The sequence below is a fragment of the Falco punctatus genome (genome assembly GCF_963210335.1).
Source record: "Falco punctatus genome assembly, chromosome: 3".
NCBI classification, from domain to species: Eukaryota; Metazoa; Chordata; class Aves; order Falconiformes; family Falconidae; genus Falco; species Falco punctatus.
In genome coordinates, this window is record NC_137582.1 from 41,249,396 (window position 1) to 41,270,604 (window position 21,209).

General features: G+C 40.6%; 1 protein-coding gene across 19 annotated transcripts in view; it reads left to right on the forward strand.

The window, feature by feature from the left end:
* The window catches only part of EYA1 (EYA transcriptional coactivator and phosphatase 1), a 224,575-nt gene that overhangs the window by 126,054 nt on the left and 77,312 nt on the right, over positions 1-21,209 (forward strand). For 8 of the 19 annotated variants that reach the window (XM_080380771.1, XM_080380773.1, XM_080380775.1 and 5 more), the window contains 3 exons: positions 11,699-11,748; positions 13,152-13,279; positions 15,111-15,173. The exons of 1 other annotated variant lie outside the window; for it this stretch is intronic. In XM_080380771.1, the coding sequence (XP_080236897.1) occupies positions 11,699-11,748; positions 13,152-13,279; positions 15,111-15,173 (241 nt within the window). 10 more of the 19 variants (XM_080380762.1, XM_080380770.1, XM_080380761.1 and 7 more) reach the window with 3 other exon arrangements.

Sequence of the window (21,209 nt, forward strand, 5' to 3'; positions counted from 1 at the left end):
TTTGTGATTTGAATGTGTGTTTATGAATCACTTATATTAGTCACCGATGCAGGCTTGTCTTAATAATTTGTCAAAGTGAGCTTGGATTGCTGTTCTTTCAATTTTCGTCATTATTTTAAATGCTTTAACTAACAATTATTTTCTCTATAACATTTTTTTATTTGCCTGTGCAGTTTTATTTGTCAGCAGTTGAAAAATTACGCAATAATTGACACAAATAACTAAAATACAATAATGATCCACTGCTCCATCTACTGTTGAACAGTGACATGGATGATGCCTCAGGAAAAAAATACAGAATGCATTTAGGAAATAATAACAAAATGGAATTTGCAACAAATAATTCTATTGTTTCTGTGGTTAGCGAACAAACATTTTTCTTGCAGAATTAAGAATTTTGAGTACAACTTTAACTCAGGGCTGAAAAACAAAGAGGAACTTTCCATCTCCCTTTTCACCTTATAGGAGGTGCTGACAAAATGGGTTTGTTCATCTTAATGGAAAATAGTCGGAGAAAAGACAGTCTGGCATTACTGAGCTGACTCATGTTATAGAGTGCGCTGTATTTATATCACTGGCAAAAATGTAAGTTATTGCTGTGAAAAAAATTTGCAATGGTTTCTAAATTCAAACTTTTTGCTAGTAGCACTAAAGGAATGATGAGGCAGACTTAAACGGTTGTGGGAGGACAAACTACGGAAGAATGGCGTGTGTGGGAAATGATGTGTTTTATAGTCTTTACAGAACAACGGGACTTGATTATTTTGTCAGCTCACTGGTACTGTCTCATTTGTACTGTGATCTTTGTGCAACTTAGTCTTCTGAGGAACTACTGAGTATAGCTTTTATCGCCTGTTAAGAGTGCTAGCAAACTGCTCCTCATCATCACGGGTGCATTTGATTTGACTTGCTCATTTTTGTAAGCAAATTGTTGCTCACATGTCACAGTGAAGGATGATTATTTTCAATTTTTAGGCAGTTATGTTTCCATGCTGAGCTGGAGTGAAAGCTTGAATGTAAATTAGAAAAATTAGCTCTTTCTCAAGGATACTCACAGGTTGCAATTTACTCCTTTCATTTCACCCCCTATCTTGCAAACAGCTAATTCTCCAAATAACTTTGTTCAAAGAAAATTACTCTGCCTTCAGTGGGATTACTTTTATAAACAGTTACTAACATGTTTATGTATCCTTTGAGCTGAGGTTTTTGTGGATAAAAAGGTGACATTTTCAGTGATTCTCAGTTACCAGAGACAGTATTAAAAATCCCCCTGTAAAACTATTGAACTTTATCGGAAGATGGAAAGTAATTTTCTGTAGTTCAATTTAATAGCTAAGGCAATGGTTAAATGAAGGGTGTTGTAGTTAGAAAAGCTAAAAACATTACTTTTAAATCAGGAGTAGATCTCAGAGCTCTGCCTTCAGAGTGTCACAGATCTGGTGTCTCAGTCTTTAGGGAAAAGTGATGCCCTTAGTTTTGGGCAGAGCATCCACTTCAGATGATCGAGACCAAAACTTACCAGTAGTTTTGTGTGGTGGTAGTAAGTGTAACTACCTTCATGAGATTTCTAGAAGAGAAAAGTAATGTAGGAAGTTTTCAGTTGGATGTTACAAAGTTACCAAAAGGAAGATGACAGTATTAGATATATTTAAAACTTACCTTCATGTAGGAAACCTTCCCTTCGCCCTGCCAAACTACTTATTTATTTTGCCTTTAGAGTACTTATAGTTTACACTGTTTGTGTGTGTAAATTTATATATATATGCACTATATATTTTTCCCCCTCTTACATAATGCTTTTAAGATGTAACGATTCAAAAACAAACATACCTTGATTTTGGAAAGTGAAAAAATGGGAAAGGTATTTGCTATCAAACTAAACCTTGACCGTTTCTCCTGTGGAAAATCTCTCCATTTGTTTATATCACAGTTGTCAAGAATTATTTCAGAATCACATAAAGTCATGCATTCATTCAAAAAGCTAAAGCAGTATCTACTTAAGGATTAATTAAGTCTACTGTTTCCTATGTTAAAGTATACAAAATGATCCTGTACTTAATACTGAAGTTGTTGATTAAAACCAAGTACAATTGCATGCAAACTAGCAAAGATGTCATTGGGGCCAGGAGTTCATACACATTTTGACTAAGGATGATGGTTAACAACACAGACCTTTTCTTATAACACATTACACATAGACCATATTTCATTATTAATTTTATCCAGTGCATCTTGAAAGAATATAATGCAATTGTCCTTCTCAATCACAGTGATAGTTTTTGGACACAACAGTTAAAATGGTTGGTTTCTGTCACTTTTTGTTGTTTGTATTTGCCAAGGTCTTTCTACTGTTGCTCACGTGAGTAGCACAAGACAATAAGGGCTCCTGTCAAATGCTGCGAACTTCTGCTCCAGCCAGGGACGTCTCTAGGCAACAGCTGCTATGTGTAAGATAAAACTTGTATGGAGACATAGGGGGGATATTGCCTGCTTCAGAGGGTTCTGACGTTGCACTGCAGTTGTTATGCAAAGAGCCAGGCAGTGGCTTTCAGGAGCCATGGGATGCATCTTTTGCTTTAGCAAAGTGTGCCCTTCCTGGGCCTATTTCTAATATTAAATATTTCCGTAGCATTTCCTACTTAGAGGCAAACATGCAAACATTGCACTATTCCATATCCATCCTATATCTAATGTCTCTTCATTATCAGCACGTCTGTAATTGTGGCACCTACGTGCCCAGTAAATACTGTGTTCAAGATGGACCTGCTTTACTTGTGCTAAAACAAGTGTGTGACACTGTATATGGAGTTAAAACCATATTGCCTGAGTAACAGTTGTAACAGCATACTTGTTGTGGATTTGATATTGTGTAATAGGGCTGGTCATTTGGTTCTTAAGACTCTTGAGATGCCAGCTGCATCAGCAGGAATGCAGAATCAGGGCAAATTTGGGCATGATGTAAACATCTACAAATCTCGCTGAAATCTCTGTTCCAAACCCAGTGTTAAGTGCAATCGTGGTTTAACATTGATGTGGGGTGCCAGTGATCAGCGACGCAGCCTGCAGTGATTTGGTGTGCAGTTGGAAGAACAAAACCAGAAAGCCAAGTAAGGAAACCTCTTTCAAATAGGTTTCAAATAGGTGCTAGCATAATTAGATTAGCTATTGAAATAAAAAAACTGCAGTCATGTAAACCAAATGAGGATCTGGTCCATAGTATCAGCTGTAGGGTGAGTTCATAGGTTAGACCGTACCATGGGGTAATGATACACACTAATCTGAAGTCCAATCTTCAGACATCAGATAAAGAACTTTAAGGCACTGTTTAATGGCTGTATAAACACAGAGGACCCTACTTTATCTTATATCCTCCATCTAGATCATTTATATGGCTTCAGTTCCCATACTGCCTACATGCCATACTACACAAGAGATTAAAAATTCAAAGCCAGTTCTTTTCTTGCAATGCATCGTCAACACCCTTTTTCTGATCGTCTTAGCCTCTGTGTAATTTATCCCATTTTTATCATCACATCATCAAGCTCTGTGTGTGTGTGTGTGTATCTCTCTTAGTTTAATTAAATACAGAGACTGGGCACACTCCTAAAGTTATTACTTAGACAAAACTCCCATTAGGGACTACGAACTCTAACCAACAGTAGACTGTTTCAGTAAGCTTTATGTTTAAAACATTAAAACTGATTTTTTTGCGGTACTTTTTTTTTTTTTTTTCAGATACAGAATGAAATAGACTTATGCAAAAATTCATATGCATCACTGGAAGTCGCAGTCATAATTTTTTTTTAAATCATTTTTTTATTTCCGTAACTTCATTCCAGTATCACTATTTTTGAGAAAGGGTTTTGAATTACATTTTCCAGTGTCAGATGGTACCTTACAACAAGCATATGATATTTTTTGAGTTTTTTATCCCGGGAAAAAAAAAAAAAAGAGCTTCTGCTTCCTGAAAGTACGCACCAGATCTTTTTCATGTCATAGATGGAGCTCCTAGAGGCAGTGAAGCAAGACGTGCGTCTTTATGTAGGATTGGGTAGGGGTTTTACAGATGATCTTACTAACGCTGGTAAAGACTTCAGTGGTAAGCATTTTCCAGAGGAACACGGCTGTTCTGAAAGCACATTGTCCAGAATGATTGCATAGCCATGTATTTCAGGATTTCGGTGAATTCTCCCTGACAAAACTGCATGCCTCTGTAATAAGTAATTTGTATTTCTTTTGCAGTTTAGTGTAGGACATCATGAGTAGCTTTCCTGGCGCAAGACCCAGTTTGTGAGTGTGGAGAGGTGAAGGGATGGTGTCTGCGCTGGCTGCGCCGACGGGCCCAATGGAAAGCTGCTGGTTTTGACCTGGGCTCCCATATATGGTCTGTGACTGTCCCGAGATCCCTTTTCTCCGCTAAACAAAATGAAATCCTAGGTGCCTTTTCAAAGCTCGAGGTTGACTTGTAGCTTTGCAAACCGATCTGCTTTCCTGAAGTATTCCCAGTGTGCTTGCTACAAAATAATGTCTCGCTTACTGGGATGTAGTAGCCAGAAGACATTTCTCCTCTAGAAGTATTGCTTTCATTCACAGATTAGTTAATTGAAGGTAAGGATATATTAGCAGCGAATAACCACAGATTTTTGTAAAGAAAAAAAAAAAGTTCTGTTTCAATCTATTTGTACAGTATAAAGTGGGGGTTTTTTATGTAGTGCTATAGACCTGGTGTAGTATTAAGACTTTTCTGGTACTGCGAATCATTACACTGTTTTCCTCATCATATTTGGATTACGTGTACTGAAAAAGTGTAGAAAAATACGTGTTACATGAATTGAAAGATACTGTCTACAAAGTGGAAATGCTCCGGAGAACCCCGGTCAAATTTAGTTACAGTATATGTTATAATGTTTTTAACATAATGTATATATTTGTAAAAGAGGTTTTTTTTTAATTATGAGCAACTGAAAGTGCTGTAATAGAAATGTATCATAAACCCATTCCAGTTTAATGGCTTAGTAATGAAATTACTTAATTACTTATTGATTGGTAAAAGCTAAGCTTTAAAGAGTTACTGTTACTTAATGCACAAATTTAACTCTATGCAACCGTCTCTCTTTGGAAATATTTGTAAGGTCTGTAAAACTGTAAAACTCTAGTAGGTGAGTAGCAAGAATGTAAAATACAAATTCGAGTTTATTTACAAATTTTTCTAGGGGTATGGGTGTTTCACGTATCTGCGCTGTTTAAACCATTTTAAAAGGTCCAGATACTTTATTTAATAAATACCTTTAAGTTGGAGAAGGCCGGCTTAAATAGTTTTAGCAGACCTTTTCTTTACAAGGTTGCAAGAATCTCAGATATTTGAGAACAAATCTGTTACATATCCAATCAAAACGGCATGTCCGGACGTGCGTGCTGGTTGTGTGCTTAGGAGCCTCTGTGAGTATCCTCATTTAGCTTCGCTCGTTGATACAGCGTCGCTTTAATTGCAGTTATTCTGTTAGCACGGCTTTTGTTTAAAGCCAGCTCACTCGAGGGGACGCATCTACACACGATTAAACTTTTGCGATGAGGAGGGACCCGAGGGACTCATGACTTGTTCAGGGCTGCGGCTGAAGAAGGTGCAAAACGGGGGCTCTGGCGCGCGGGGCGGGGGCGGCCCGCGGGCCGGGGCGCGCAGCGCCCGCGCCGGTTCCGCGCAGCCGGAGCTGCCCGCGCAACGCGGCAGCCGCGGCCGCGCTGCGCCCAAGCGGGAAGGTTGAGTTCAGAGCGCGCAAGCCTTGTTGCAGTTGTTGCTGTTAAACCAATAAGGTCGGGACGAGAGAATAGCTGCGGTTTGCATTACAAAAACAAAAACAAAATCCAAAGGGAAAAAAAAAAGGGGGGGGGGGGGGGAGAAAAAGAGGGAAGAAAAAGGGGAGTGAGGAGGAGAGAGGGCGCGGGAGCGGCAGCGTGCCCCTAGGCACTGCTGGGCAGACCCACAAGGCTGAGCAAACAGGCGGCGGGGCTGCAGGCAGCCTCCCTCCGCCGCGGCTTTGTCTGCCCGCCCCGGCCCCGGCCCCGGCCCCGGCCCCGACCCGCGCCCCGGGGCGCTGCCCCGCCGCGCCATGGGAGGCGCCGCCGCCGCGCCCTGAGCCCGCGCCCGCGGAGGCTGCGCGCCGCGGAGACGGCGCGCCCGGCACCGTGAGTACAGCGGGCGGCGCGGGCGCTGACAGCGGCTGCCGGGGCGGCGCGGCGGGCAGCGGGGCAGGCGAGCGGGGCAGGCGAAGCCCGGGAGCGGAGGGCGAGTGCCACCGGCCCGGGCACCGCAGCCCGGTGCGCGGCGGCGGGGTCCCCTGCGCGGCGGAGCGGCGGGCGCTGCCGTCCCGGAGCGCCGCGGCGCGCAGCTCTCGCCGGCCGGGTGCGGCCGTGCCTCAGGAGGAGCCGGTGGGCTGCCCGCAGCGCCGGCTGGGGCGGTTCTGTCTGTTGTTCGTGATCAGCCGGGTTTGGGGATTCTCCTGTTGGATTTCCTAGAGTGCTAATGGTCCGGCAGATCGGAATAACGTGATGGTGAGATGTTGGGGGGGAGGGGGGGGATAGGCACGTAGTATAGGAAACCCGTAGACCTCTCTGAAACAGACATGAGAGCGTGAGAAAAATAATAATAATAAAAAAATAATTGGAGGGAAGAATGCCTGACAGAGATTTTGACAGCGCTTTCTGAAGCAGGAAATCCTTTTGCTTAATATGTTTAAATTTCCCAAACACCAAGGAAAACACACAGATCCCCACAGGAGGACGTTTCAAAATGACAGAACAAACATCTACACAACCGAAATATTTGACATTTATTGACACTTTAGGTGGCTCATTTAGAACGATCATCTTAAAACGAGGAAGTTAAAGACCTTTGGAAGTCTCATTAAATTTACATCTTGCGTTTGAGCAACCCAGACCCACAGGACGTTCCCCAGTAGGTATTTCTCCCGGCGTTCCTGACAAACACCAAGGAGAGGGAGGACAGCCCTTTGCACTGAAAGGGTGGTTCGGGAAAACTAAAGGTGTCGGTGCACTTAAAAACGTTTCTTAGAAGGTGCTTGGGTTTTGTTGGGGGTTTTTTGGTAAGCAAACGTTTCAAACTGAGGCAAGCAAAAGAGATAAAAGCTTTCAGGGAAAAGAAGGGGGGGATAGTATATTTCACGCCATTTGTTTAAATTTAAAAACTATCACAGAGAGAAATTTGGGATAAGAAGTGGAAATGCTCAGCGGTGTATCGTGGCAAGTTTTTCATGTTAGACACCACATATAAAGAAGCTTTTATTTTCCATCCCGTACTGAGACAGTTCACAAAGCATCTGTCAGAGCACAGACTGCTGGTTCGGTGTGCAAAATAACTAATGTGCATATGTATCTGTAAATACATACGTGTGTGTATGCACACTATATACTTTTTACGCATATAAGCACGCATGCACACAGTGGTTTATGTGTTGCTCACAAGCCCAGGACACGCGGTATTTAGCCAAGCACCTCGCTGCTGTCAGAGTTTTCCCAAGGCCTGGTAGGGTCTGGGAGCGAGCAGCCATCCCCTCTCAGCAGTTCTGCGCAGTGACAGACAGCTCGAGTCACGCTTCGCCTTTGGAGAGTGGAGAATAAAGAATGAGTAATCATTTTGTTTGAATTGCAATAAGTATGAAATATTTCTCGGGAGCCAAAAAAATCTTGGAAAAGCAGAAAGACATTCTTAAATGGCTGGTCATAGTAGGAGCATTGTCACATTGTAGTACTTCTTTCTTAAAGGGAAGAAAGTCGTGGGGTTTCAAAATGTTTCATTCATAAGCGTATGAAATGAGCACGCAGGATAGCACTTTTAGAAGAATTTAAACTAGTAATTAAAAATGTAATAACTGTAATTACCTAATTACCTGCTTCTGCTTTAATAAGTGCAATTTGCCTTTGATGTGAGTATCTAGTGAGAAAGCCTTACCTCTTCACTTAGAGCCCAGTGATACAATTATTGGAAGAGTGAAAGTATTGCCCAGCTTCATGTGTTACCAGTAAGGTGCCTTTTTGTAGCCAATTTGCATTGTAGTTTTCTAACAGTTTGGCTGTTGATACTGATTGCATAGCACTTTCAAGGAGGCAAAGAGTGCTGTTGGGGGGAAAAGTCTGCTTTCCCTCCCTCTACCCCTTGCTAAAAATGACAGATACTTTTCTTTCCTAAGGGGGAACACTGATTTGAAAACTGCCATTGTCGTTTAAATTTGCTTCATTAAAGCAGAACTGTCTTTTAAGAAAAAGTGTGTGTGCTGGCTATATTTTTCTGGGTTAACTTCTTATTTTCACGTAGAAAATTTCTTTTCAGCTGGAAAAATGTTTTAAATTATAGCCATTAAAAAAAAATTGCTCCTAGCAAGCAAAAATACTGTGGAAAACCTGTAATTTAGACAAGTACCTACATTTTATTTGCTCTGTGCTGCTGAAATTTAGAATCCCTTCCCATTTACAGTTTACTTTTCACAGAACATTATTAACTTTTTGGCTTCATACATGATCTTCTGTCAGATGCTTTTGATTTGTAATTTAGCAAAGTATAATAAACAGTGCAAAAGTCATGAATTTTCCTCCGCATCCTGAGTTCTGTGGTAGGGAAAATGTGATAAAATGTGTACCTTAAGTCTTGTTTGATGATCTCTCAAAGCAAGTTTGCCTTCTGGAAATAATTTCTGGGGTTGAAGAGCATGGTATTAACAGATTTAATGTGGCTATTCAATGGATTGGTGGAGTACTATGTGAGGTTTAACAAAATGAGAGAGACAAATTGAACATCAACAAAACCTACATCTGTGAAGAATTATAAATTTAATTAGAAAAAAGGCAAACTTAAAAGACCTCATTAACTAATCAGAATTTGATGTTACTGATTTAAGATTCTTAAATGGATGAATTTTAAGTAGCTTTGCTATTGCCACGTACTGTGTAGTGCCCAGACCTGCAATCCGTATTGAGGAGAAAGATGTGAACGTTACTTACAACAATAAAATTATACACAGTAATATTTTTTAGGTATTAAGGGGAATGTGTATGTCATTTAGAATATAAGACATTTTTAGTTTAAGCAGAGCACAGAGGATGAAGGGTGAGTGACAGCTCCTTTTTTCCCTTTTTGATATTTTTTTTTGTGTGCCCCTTTGACTGGCTGGGTAAGGCTGTTGCATTTTTTTTCCCACTTTTTGTTTGATATGTGGGTTTTGTTGCAGAACTTCAATTATCCAGAAATCTGTCGGCAAAATGGGAGAATATATGAGAGCAAGCACACGCCACCCAGAAACGTTTTTATTCTATGAACTGGTCGTCATAAGTGTGGTTTCTTACTACGTTGTAATTTTGTACTACACATAAAAAACTGAAAGTATGTGAAGTGTAGCATTTTGTAAACTGTAACTAATTTCACTCACATCTGTGTCTAATTGTTGTCTGCATTCGCATTCTTGAGAGTAGATTTATTTTTCCTGGACCACTCTGTGGATTCAGCTGACCAGCCTAAGTGAGGATTAGTTGTTTTAAAGTTATTTTGATTAAAGAGTCATTTTTAAATATGGTAACGTGCAACACATGGTTTAAATAATCCTTGAGACACAAAGGAATATATCTAAAGTATGTCTAATGAAAATGAAGATTGTGGATATGAACTTTCACAAATCATAGAGTGTTAGGGGACATACAAGGTATATATTTAATTCACTTTGAATGAACTGCATTTTTTTTTTTTTTGCTTAGTCCCATGAATCTGAAAACAAAATCTCTCTATACACAGTCATGCACATGTGTGTGTGTATACATATATTTGTAAGTGTACAGAAGTGATTATTTTTTTTAATTTGGGTAAATAAAATAGTGAGGATTAAATGTTTTTTGGAGTTTAGTGAAGTATGTGTAATACTGTAGGCCACTTTGGAGAATAATCAGTTAATTAAAGCATCTATTTGAAAAAGGAAGGGGTTTTTTTATTATTATAAAAGATATGTTTTAAAGGATCCTGTGCAAGAGGGAGTGAAGATAGCTCTGTAAGCAACTTAGTTCTCACCTATAATTTTTTCCAGGTGCTTAGAAGTAACAGCAGAAACATATCCTAAGGCACTCTGCTGCAGTTTCTGGGGTAAAGAACTGAAAAGAAAAAAAATATCTTTAAAATAAAATACATAGTTTTGAATGTATCTGCTCGCCTAGTTCGATTTGGCATGCGACAATGTATTGAAAAGCACATTATGCAGTACTTTAAGTACCCAGTTACAAAAAGATTGATGTTTTTCAACATGCATTTTTGCATGCTTCTTCACATCTTCTGTAATGTTCTGCATTGCCTGTCTGCCCCTAGCAGTTGTTTACTCTTGCTAGTAGTAATTCTGTCTGTGATTAAAAATAACAAAAAACCCCACCCTACAGACACATAAGTAGGATTTGCTTGGATGATTTTTATGGCATTTAAAATGCCTCATCTCTCTTGTCTTTGCTCTGTGATCGTTTAAGAGATGTCAGTTCAGGTTGAATGGAAACGCACATGAAGGATTCTCAGTGCAGACATTAACAGGATATATACCTTGCCCAGAGAAGCTTTTGTGTGCTTTTAAGCTAACAGTGTCTAGCAGCGTATCTTCATCTGAATTTTATCACCTGCTGACAATCATTACTGGCTACAGAGAAGAGTCTGTTAGCAAAGCAATGGTGTTTATTCTAATAGAGTATGAAAAATCTACTACTCACCTGAGTTATAAAAGGAGCTGTTTTATTAAACTAGAAAATTAATGCTGGGCTTCCCAGTGGAACCAGATTCCTTTTCTTGATGAGTGTCCTGAGAGGTAAATGCTACAGCTTCTTCCTGTTTATTTAGCCAAAGTGTGCTTTTAAGTCATTTTATCAGAAATCTCATTAGTGGCCGAAATTTTTACAAGAAAGACTTTGTGCAGTGTTGTGGGGGATTTTATTCTAATTCGCCCTGGCTGGAGGTGGGCTTGTTATGGAGATGGTTGTGTAATACTGTTGGTCATATATTGAGCATCTTTACCATAGGTAGACCTGCCACTTGATGTCCCATCCCCCCTCCCCAAAATGGTTTCAGGCTTGCTTCGCCCTTCGCCTTTGGGGTGAGCAGACTGGTGGGTTCCCCACTGTCCAAATGCGGGGGAAGGATGGCGAAGAGCGGAGGAAGAGGAAGGCCAATGTGATGGGGGCAAGAAGGTGCCAGGAGTTAAGGGAATGGGAGGAAGAGAGAACGCCGGTGATAGATAACAAGAGGCGAGAGGGGTGGAGGATGCCGGGGGGCTTGGAGCTGGTGCGGCTCCCTCTGCCCTTGGCGGGCAGTGCGCCGGGGTTACCTTCGTGGGGGTGTGCGGCAGAGCCGTGCTGTGCTGTGCCGTGCCGTGCTGTGCCGTGGGAGGAGTGAGCCCCTCTGCAGCTGTCACGGGCCCCTGATGAATCACTATCCCGTCACTTGGCCGCCGTCCCCCGGCGCGGGGAGGAGGGAGAGAGACCTGCCGGGGAAACAACAGTTGAGCCTTCAATTTAAAGACAATATGCCTTTCACGGGCACCGCGCCCTCCTCCTCTCCTTTTGGGTTTAAAGAACAGAATTGTCATCTGCGGTGATATCCTTTCTTTAAATTAAGGCCTTGTAGTAAAGCGGAGTAATAGAGGCTTCTGTTTGTTTCCCTGGTTTACAGGTGCAGAAGTCCCAAAGCAGTTCAGATGTTGCTGTTTCCTCAAGCTGCAGGTAAGGGTTTGATTGAAAATTGCTATTTTTCTGCAAGTGTTCTACTCTTTTTTTTTTTTTTCTAACTTCAGGTGATAAGTATTCTTGTTTTCCGCATTAGGCAGATGAGTAAGTGTTGGAGTGTCGTTGCTTTTATGTGTGTGCAACCATGTCTGTAAACCATGAGCATGTACACTTTTTCACTGAATTGTTTGACTTTATGTTAGTTACTGGCTTTTCAAACTCATTGCCATATCATCCTTCTCTACATGTAGATTGATTTAGGTAATGAAATATAAAAGGAAAGATTTGTGTTTGAAACTCATGATAAAATCTCACTTAAAATGTGAAAACTTTGTAGCTGAAATGACACATAGGCTTAAGGATACAATTACCGTGGGAGGAATTTTTTATATAGTTTTAATAGTCTTTAAAAGAGCCTAAGCATTTCTTTTAAAGTGAAAAATTACTGGTTCAGATGCCTTGGAGGCACAGTAACCTATGAAATTTCTACTGGGAGCAATTACTTAGACCGAGCACATCAAATAACAATATCAAAAGTTTTAGGTGTAAAGAAACGGAAGGATGGGGCACTTCAAGCATAAGTTTCCCCAGCGTCAACCAAGGGGGAAATTAAGGTGATGATGGCTGTTGGCCTTTTTATGTAAGGCTATATTAAAAACACAAATTGGAAATATTAGCTGCTTGCGTGCTGTATAAAGGTTTCATTTTTGCTTTCAACCGGAATTGGTCTCTTCTTCTTTTGACTAAGCGACAGCTGCTGAGATACAGCAGAGTGCTAAGGCATACTAACGCCTATATGGATTCACTGTATGTTGGTCATATCCCTTTTCAGTTGGGCACGCTTTATGTAATCCACAAAGCAAACAAGTGAGCAGACATAATAATGTTTTAATGCTGCATTTGTTTCAACGGAAACAGAGGAACAATTAAGTAGTTTGCCAGAGTAAACACATACATCAGGAATATCTCATTCCCTGTCAGTAGATGATAGGTTTCCACAATTGCTTGAAGTGTTTTATTTGGTTTGGAGGCCCATTATATTGCCACTGAACGGTACGTCTTGAAAAAGCAGAGTGTTAATTTGTTGTTAAGAGAACATGTGTCTTCATATATTGGGGATTCCATCTTTGTACCCATCTTAAAAATACAAAGTGACATGAATGTTTAAAGTACAGTACTTTGTATCTCAATTTTACTCTGTCAGAGGCTGCAAAAATAATTATCGTACGGGGGGCTACAAAAGGAGTTTAGCACAAGGAAAGATCAAGTTGGGAGAAGCTGTTCAGTTTTTAGTAAGTGGTTTTGGAATATTGATTAATAGTGGGCTGCATCTCATATAGGTAATTCCTCTGTAATCCATGTTGAATATGTCACTAAAACTAGTTGCATCTTGTTTTCAGGTCTATGGAAATGCAGGATCTAGCCAGCCCACATAGACGACTAAGTGGTAGTAGTGAATCCCCCAGTGGTCCAAAACTTGATAACTCCCATATAAATAATAATTCCATGACACCCAATGGCACAGAAGGTGAGCCGCCATTTATTTACTCGTTCACAGTTCGGTTTTTCTCCTTGTTGCATTGTCGTCTTGCAGTCAGTAAGCTATATAGAGAAAATGTTATACTATTTTATGTGTTCCATGTTTATGTAACATGGTGTGTAAAGCCAATGATCAATGTTTATTAGTGGTTACTATTATCAAGTTTCAGCAATAGCGTTCATTCCAGGTTTATGTTCCTTTCATGTGGTTTGAATGGACTGAGAAGGTAGTATGTGCAGAGCTTAAAAAAAAATAATCCAGAAAACCTGAAAGGGTAGTTTAGTGATGAGAAAAAAAGGAGGTGTTTACAGTTGTCGTACTACAAAATGCAATCTTTCAGTCTTTTTCACTATTTTGGTATTTCTGTGTGTTCTCACTTTTTGCAGGCTCCTAAGGCTATGAAAGTTTTTTCAAGCAGGCTAATAAAAAAACTGAGTGTTGAAATTTCCTCAGGCTAGCTTGCTGCTCTGATAGAGTGGCCAAAATTCAAACAGGTGTAGTAATTCAATGGGGTAAGCTGATACCTATTTTTCAAGAAGCAGTCAGGCAGATGATAAGTTATGTTTGTTCTCAGTCAAATACTAACAGCAGGACAACCTAACAGCTTTGACGGTAATATAATACAAATATAATGCATATAATAATACATATAATGAAACACAGAAGGCTTTATAAAATAAGCAGCATAAAATGCTCTGTCCTGTAACATTTCTGTGGCAGTAGTAGGAAAGATCGTATATGACATTTGCCTAGCTATGTGAGCAGAGATTTTAATGCATTACTGGAAAAGAGAGACGTGCAGCTTTAATATTACTTTTCAATATAAATGTATAGTTAAACAACCGCTGCAGCAGAGATACGGCTTTTTTTTCCTAAGAATTGGGTCATATTAGTGCTGTCAGACTGTTTAGGATTATGGGCATGCATTGCATTCTTCCAGGAAAGGCACATGTCAATCAAACAGATGTCGTCCCCCCTCGATTCCCCAAACATCTCTGTTATTCATTCTAATTGGAGTCCTCTGTAGTGGGGAGGGTTTATGGGTTATCAGATTAACAGGCATTTGTGCCAGAGTTGTGTATAATTTACTTTTTGCAGTTGCTGTAAAAGTATTGTTGCAATCGAATTTTAAGCTATCTGGAAAAAAAAAAAAAAGTAGCCTTTTAAGGAGTACCTAAAGTGCTTGATATGTTAATGTAGTTTAAGCAGAAAAATATTTTATGTTCACAGATGAGTCTTCTGCCTTTTAAATACCCAAGTATTATTATATTTTTATATCATATTATCAGGTATATACCAGTTTTGGTACAGGATAAAATTGCTTGACCATTTCAAATTAAAGTTCCTCTAGCTCATGAAAGCCTTTGCTGTAAAATTCACCAGCTTTTGTACTTTGTGTGTAACTTGAAGGTTCTTTAGTAGCACAAAAATGAGTGTTCCTTGCAACACTGAAAGACGCTCACCATCTGGCTCGACTTTTTGTTCTAAGTAGGTTTTGTGTGCAGAGGCATGCACTCTGAAAAACGGGGTGCTTAATATTTCTTTGTCAGGAAATGAGCCATATATTGTATCTATTCACGCGCTGACCTCAGATGGCAAATAATTTTGGAAATAATATCCCAACTTCTAGGTAGGTATCAGAGTTTATTAAAGAAAGTAAATTAAAACACGGTATCTTATTTACCTGACGCAAGAATTTTGAAGTTCAGGCTTATTAATTTTGGGATGAATGCTACCCAGAAAGCTGTAGCTTGCAATAACGTGTTTACCTTCTGAGATGAAGCCAAACGGTTTTCTTTTGTTTGCAATTTTCCCTCAGGTGACATGACCCTCCTCAGCACTGCAGACTGGTTGCTAAGCCCTAGCACACAGAGCCCCGCAGGTTTGGGTGGCTGCGGTGGGCGCAGCAGGCGTGGGCACTCAGCATGTGTTTTCAGATGTTGTCCAAAAAGTGTTCTGAGAAATAGCTTGTGCTTGGTGATTCTGGTCTAAACTTGCTCAACTGAGAAGTCCTGTCTCTGATTGCTCTTAAGTGACAAATAAGGAAAAGTTTGTGAAAGAAACTGTAGAGTAATTTATTTCTGAATTAGGCACCGGCCAAGAGACAAAATTTGTGAGCGAAGCAGATGCCTAAGAATCTAAAGGTGGAATTCTTACTGTTGATCTGTTTTATCTTGAGAAAATGTTTGGTTTGGGTTCCTTGAGCTGCTAAACAGGCTTATAAAAAAAAAATGGAGCAAAAGAAGCAAGGGTTTCTTTTTTTGTTGTTTTTCTCCCTTAAGGAAGGGTGAAGTAAAACTATTTTTTCTGAGATTCTTGAAGCAGAGTCCTGCTGAGACACAAGTGCAGACTGTAAGGATGCAGTCATAAGGGCTTGCCCAACACCTTTCTTAAAATGCTGCAGTATGGTTTGCTTGCTTGCTGCACGTGGAGTGGGGATGTGGGTTGCTGAATCTTCACAGGTTAAATGTAATATGTGAAACCAGCTTCTAGTCTGCTGCACAGTCATCCTCACTAACATGAGAGAGCCCTCTGTTTCTGGCATGAGGGAACTTCATGTGAGTGAGAAACAAGGCCTCTAGGTATTTGCATGTTATAAATATCTTGTAAAGATATGTTAAATTTGATTTGACTATGGGTGTGATTTCAACAGATTTCCATACCCTGAAGTGCAGGATATGTTCACTAGATGAGGGGGAGGGGAAAAAAAAAAACAGAAGAAAAAAAAAAAACTGTCCCAAAGTGAAATGGCTCTGTTTCAAACAAATGTTCATTAATTCCTCTAAGGCACATTTTCAGACTTGTCTCTTATTGATGTTGTTCTACAAGAGGATGTGGTTGGAAGATAACTCACTGTTATTAGCTAATATTTTTAGCTTCACACTTAGTGGTAAATTTTCAAAGCACTGAATGGGGATTTAGTTGTGTGATTGAGTTTAATCTCTGCATGCAGCTTTTATATAATAACTCTTTGTGTGCTTAATTTCACTTTGGTGGAGCAAAATTACTGCAGTGCAGAACTGATCAGGTAGTGCTGGCCGAGGACTGCAGCTGAAGAAATCCAAGGAGTTTGGGGTGACTGCTATTTATTTTATTTTATATAAACATTTTTAAACAAGTCAGGTTTACTACTTCTGTCTCAGGCAGCAATTTCTCTGTGGATTCTTTTAGACAATAATGATTTCTGTTGAAAAAAGGCTATCCTTTTAAGTTTGTGGCAGATCATGAGGCAGTCTTCATAGCTCTGGATGTATGTGTGGCGAGGCGAAAAGTAGCATTTCCTTAACATCTTGATTAAAAAAATATCATAGCTAATAAGAAATAATTACTTTGTTGGTGTTTGATTTTTTCTTCCTTTTCTCCGGGCTGGGTGGCATGGTCTTCAAGCCAGTGGTGGGGAAGTAACAAGGAAATTATAGACCTTGACCAGTCAGAAATTTCCCAGAATGAAATGCGGAGGAGTAACACTAAAATGTCTGGCTGAAGGCACTCAGAAAAATCAGTCCTGGCGTGCCAAGGTGGTGCTGATAATATAAATACTGCAGTATTTGGGGCTTCCATGTTCTCTTTAAGTATTTTTCCACAAAATACCCTCTGCTGTAGGGATCAGCAAACACTGGTCACAATTTGGCCCTGTATGACTTGCCTAAGAAAACCTGTTAAAGAGAAAAAAAAAAAGATAATTGAAGTAGGGATCAAAATGTTCATAGTTGTGCCTTATCTCTAATCATCCTTTGTCAGTGAATTGCTGTGGTGGGTTGATACTGAAGGAGTTAAAGAAACAATAACAAGAGAAGCTAATAAAATTGCCATTCGTTAACGATTTATCAGACAGCTAGTGGCTATTCCAACAACAGTGCTCACTTTGGTAGCTACACTTTAGAGGGGAAAGGCTGCGAGTAATCAATAAATTTGAAAGGAGTGGCAAAGCTGTTTTCCATAGCGGACAACTGCATCCAGTTTCTGCCGACAGTGATCTTTACTTTTATCCAAAGAATGTTAATCAGGTCTGATGGATGACATAGATTGAGAAACAGTAGCCTGTGGGCCATTGTGATGATGCCTTATGCAACTGGAATAGAAAAGAATAGATGAAGACTGGGAGAAGGAGCCGCGGTTTTCCAAGCAACTACACTTCATTCACGTTAGGGGTGTGGAGGTGCTTCTGCCCTCGTTTTTGGATGTTCAGAAGGAAGGAGAGAAGGCATTTTCATATCAAGCGGGAAGGGAAAATGGATAAGAAATCGAAGATCAGATTTTCAAAGATACATAGGAAGGGAGGCTTCAAAGGGAGTTGGACATCAAAATTCCTTTGGAATAAAAAAAAAGGGTTCTCATTCTTTAAGTACCTGCTGCAACATGAGAATGAGATCCCACACAAAGGCAGTCACAGCTCCCCACTACGTGACTATCTGATGGGTGGCCATTAGACAGGTTGTTTTATGTCTGGTGAATGTAAATCCATCTTCAGGTTTTCAAAAGGCAGCGCTGTGTAGTGTGTTTGTGTCATGGTTTAACCCCAGCCGGCAGCCAAGTACCACGCAGCCGCTCACTCATTCCTCCCCTGCCCTGGTGGGTGGGGAGGAGAGTCAGAAAAGAAGTGGTAAAACCTATGGGTTGAGATAAGAACAGTTTAATAATTGAAATAAACTAAAATATAATACTAATAAATGTAAGGGAAGGGGAGATAAGAAAAACAGAAAGAGAAATAAAACTCAAGGAGAAAAATCAACCACAGCAAACCAAGTGATGCACAATACAATCGCTGACCAATGCCCAGCCAGTCCCCGAGCAGCGATCCTGCTCCAGCCCTGGCTAACTTCCCCCCCCTCAGTTTATATACTGAGCATGACATCATTTGGTCAGTTTGGATCAGCTGTCCTGGCTGTGTCCTCTCCCAATTTCTTGTGCCCCTCCAGCCTTCTCGTTGGCAGGCATGAGAAGCTGAAAAGTCCTTGTACCAGCTATTAGGAAGAAAATTAACTCTATCCCAGCCAAACCCAGGACAGTTTGCTATCAAGTTGCAAAATTATAGAATGGAAAAAAAAGTTTTCAGTATTTTCTGAAGTAATGATGGAGTAAGATGCTGAAAGCCCTAGAGAGGATGAGTTGGTTGATGTTATGATACGTGATTGAGATTTCTGTAAGTAAATTATATGTTGAATATTTGTTGTAATTCTAATAATACTTTGTAGCACTCAAAATATTCTCCCAGTATTGCAATCAAGCCTGCACATTGGCAGTGAATGACTTTAGTTTTGTATAAGTTATTAATAATTTTTAATATTTATTCATAATTTTGTCTACTTTGGGGTGCAAAGTTGTGGTAGGTGATGGCAGGCAGACAAAATGATCCTCCTTTGGAAGGTGTTTGGTGCCTTTTAATTGCTCATTTCTTGTGTTTCTGCCAATTATGTATGCTGAAGTTTCTGTACTTGTGTTTGTGATGAAGAGCTTGGCGGCATGAAACTTAAAATTGATGCAGGGATACCTCCATATTTAGACATCCTGAAATAATAGTACAGTAAAGGTAAATCTAATACTTCCATTTCAGTAGGGTGTTAGTGTCAAGAGCTATTGATACTAACTTCTTTACTCAGCCCCAGCAGAGCACAGGATGACAGTTGCGTGGCCAGAGGCAAAGACTGCAGTGGTCCCAGGCCCCAGAGTGACAAAAGCACCCTGGGGGTCTGTGGGGGCTAATAATAATCTTCAACCTGCTGCCACTTCTGGAGGATAAAAATCATACACGTCACTGCCCGTTTATGTGAAGGCAAGGGGCTGGCTTGGACTATCTTTTCTTCCCTGCTCTTTACCTTTTTCTTCTTGCTGTATTACATTGGCTTCCTTCCAGACTCTTTGTCTTATCTGTGCTTTTATTCTCCTGCTTCCCCATGAGTCTTTCCGTCTGTTCTGAGCACATGTAGCATAATGCTCTATTATTCCTCTTTCATAGGTTTTTGGCCAGTGAAATAACTTGTCGACTCCTATGTTGGCTCAGCCCAGCAACTCCTGTTGCAAGGTCTTGGGGAGGAGATTGGCTAATAAATATTTGTGTATTTATTGTCTTTTCTGTATGTATGTGCATCTGTTTGTGAAAGTTTCACTATTTTATTTTCCCCCATAATATTTTCCTGTAAGACAGGGCCTCATTTAAGTGAAAAGTTAATAGCAGTACTGGTTCCCACAGACATTTGAGGGAAACAAAACGCTCCAATTGACAAATGACTTTAAAAAAAAATTACATATTGGAAGCACCATTATTTTAATATATTTTATTTTTGCAAGCCTCTCCTAAATGTGTGGGGAGCACATGACGTTCCAAACTGTGGATGGAACATGGTGGTGCGACAGCACCCTCTGAGTGTGTCTGAGGGTCCCAGAGTCCCGGTGGCACAGCTAGCTTTGCACTGGCTGTGGGACCTCAAGAACCTATGAAGGTATTCACTACTTCATCCGCATGCTGTAACTGCAGTACATCACACTAGGTGTGGCATCTCTCCAGGGGGTCCAGCCTGTTACGCACAATCTGCATGCATGCAATCACATGATTGAGTGGCGTAAGATAGAAATATCATACACCTGGCCAGTGATACAGATAAGAAGAAAATACAGCCCCTGCTGTTGGTGTGCACCAGCAGAAACTCCAGGGAACAGGAGTAGAACATCTTAGTCTAAGAAATAGACTGATATTTGGAGAGCCTTAGCAACTTTGGAGACTTGTGACTTGATGATTTAGCACTTTCATTTTGTCTTGTGATTTTCCGAGGATTTTTGCTTATCACAGGTAGATAAAAAAGCATGAAACTTGGTTATGCTTCATGTCATCAGACCCCTGGATAGTGAGTGAAGTACCTGTGCCACCGGGTTTGATGAGACAAGCTGCTGCTGCTGTGTGGAGGGGAATGCAAGTTGGTGCTATCCCTTTTTGTACAGGTGAATTTGCTTTTTAAGTCTGGCACTTCTAGAGTCCAGACCCTGGCCAAAAGTAGAGGATATTATTTCCATCTTATGAAAGGTCCCACCCAGACTGTCATTCTGCTTCTGTCTTCGTGTCTCAGTCCTCTGTCTTGTACACACCCAAATGGCAGAGCTTGGCTTCTCTGTGATGCTCTCTGTTCACTTGAAGGCCTCCATATTCCCAGAAGGTAGCTGATGACAACCTTCTCCACCATTAATGGCTGTGGTTGTGGCACTGTGTGGTCATTCTGTCTGGCTTTGGTTAAAGAGTGTGGATATTTTACATGGACCCTGTGCCAACTCTTACACATGGACAGGGGAGTTGCCATGGTCAGATTCCGAATCAGGTACTTAGGAAGACAAGAAGAGAAAAGAAATAGGCCGTAACACCTCTAAAAGATTGCTGGCTCTGAATTGATTGCTGCCCTCATTTAGACAGGAGACATGCAACCGTTCTGTATAAACTGACAAATGAGTGTGAAGGGTTAAGAACATCAGTTTGACTCATCTCCTAACTGCAGCGATTGAGAGTATTTTAACCCATGACTGTAATTGTCAGATGAATATCTGGGTGAAATCTTGATTAGCAGCTACAGATACTATCAAAACTTGTCTCCACCCGTATGGTTTTGAATTTTCTTTCTGGTTTTGCACTGTAGCAGTGATGCTACGGTGATGCTGCGATGACGCTACTGTAAATTTATGGGTTTTTACTGCTAGATGAGCAGATGCAGTGATGTTAAAGCTCTTTCAATTGTACCGTGTAACATAAGAGGAAGGCGATGGCTGTGGGGGGGCCATGCAGGCAGTGGAAGCTGGGTGTTAGCTGCAGCCCAAATACTGCAGCAGTTCTGAAGCTGCCTCACATCAGAGGAGGGGAGAGCAGGAAACAGTCTGGGCTTGAAGTAGAATGTGCTGCTTTGAGCAGGGACTTTCTTTGAAAACTACACATAAATTT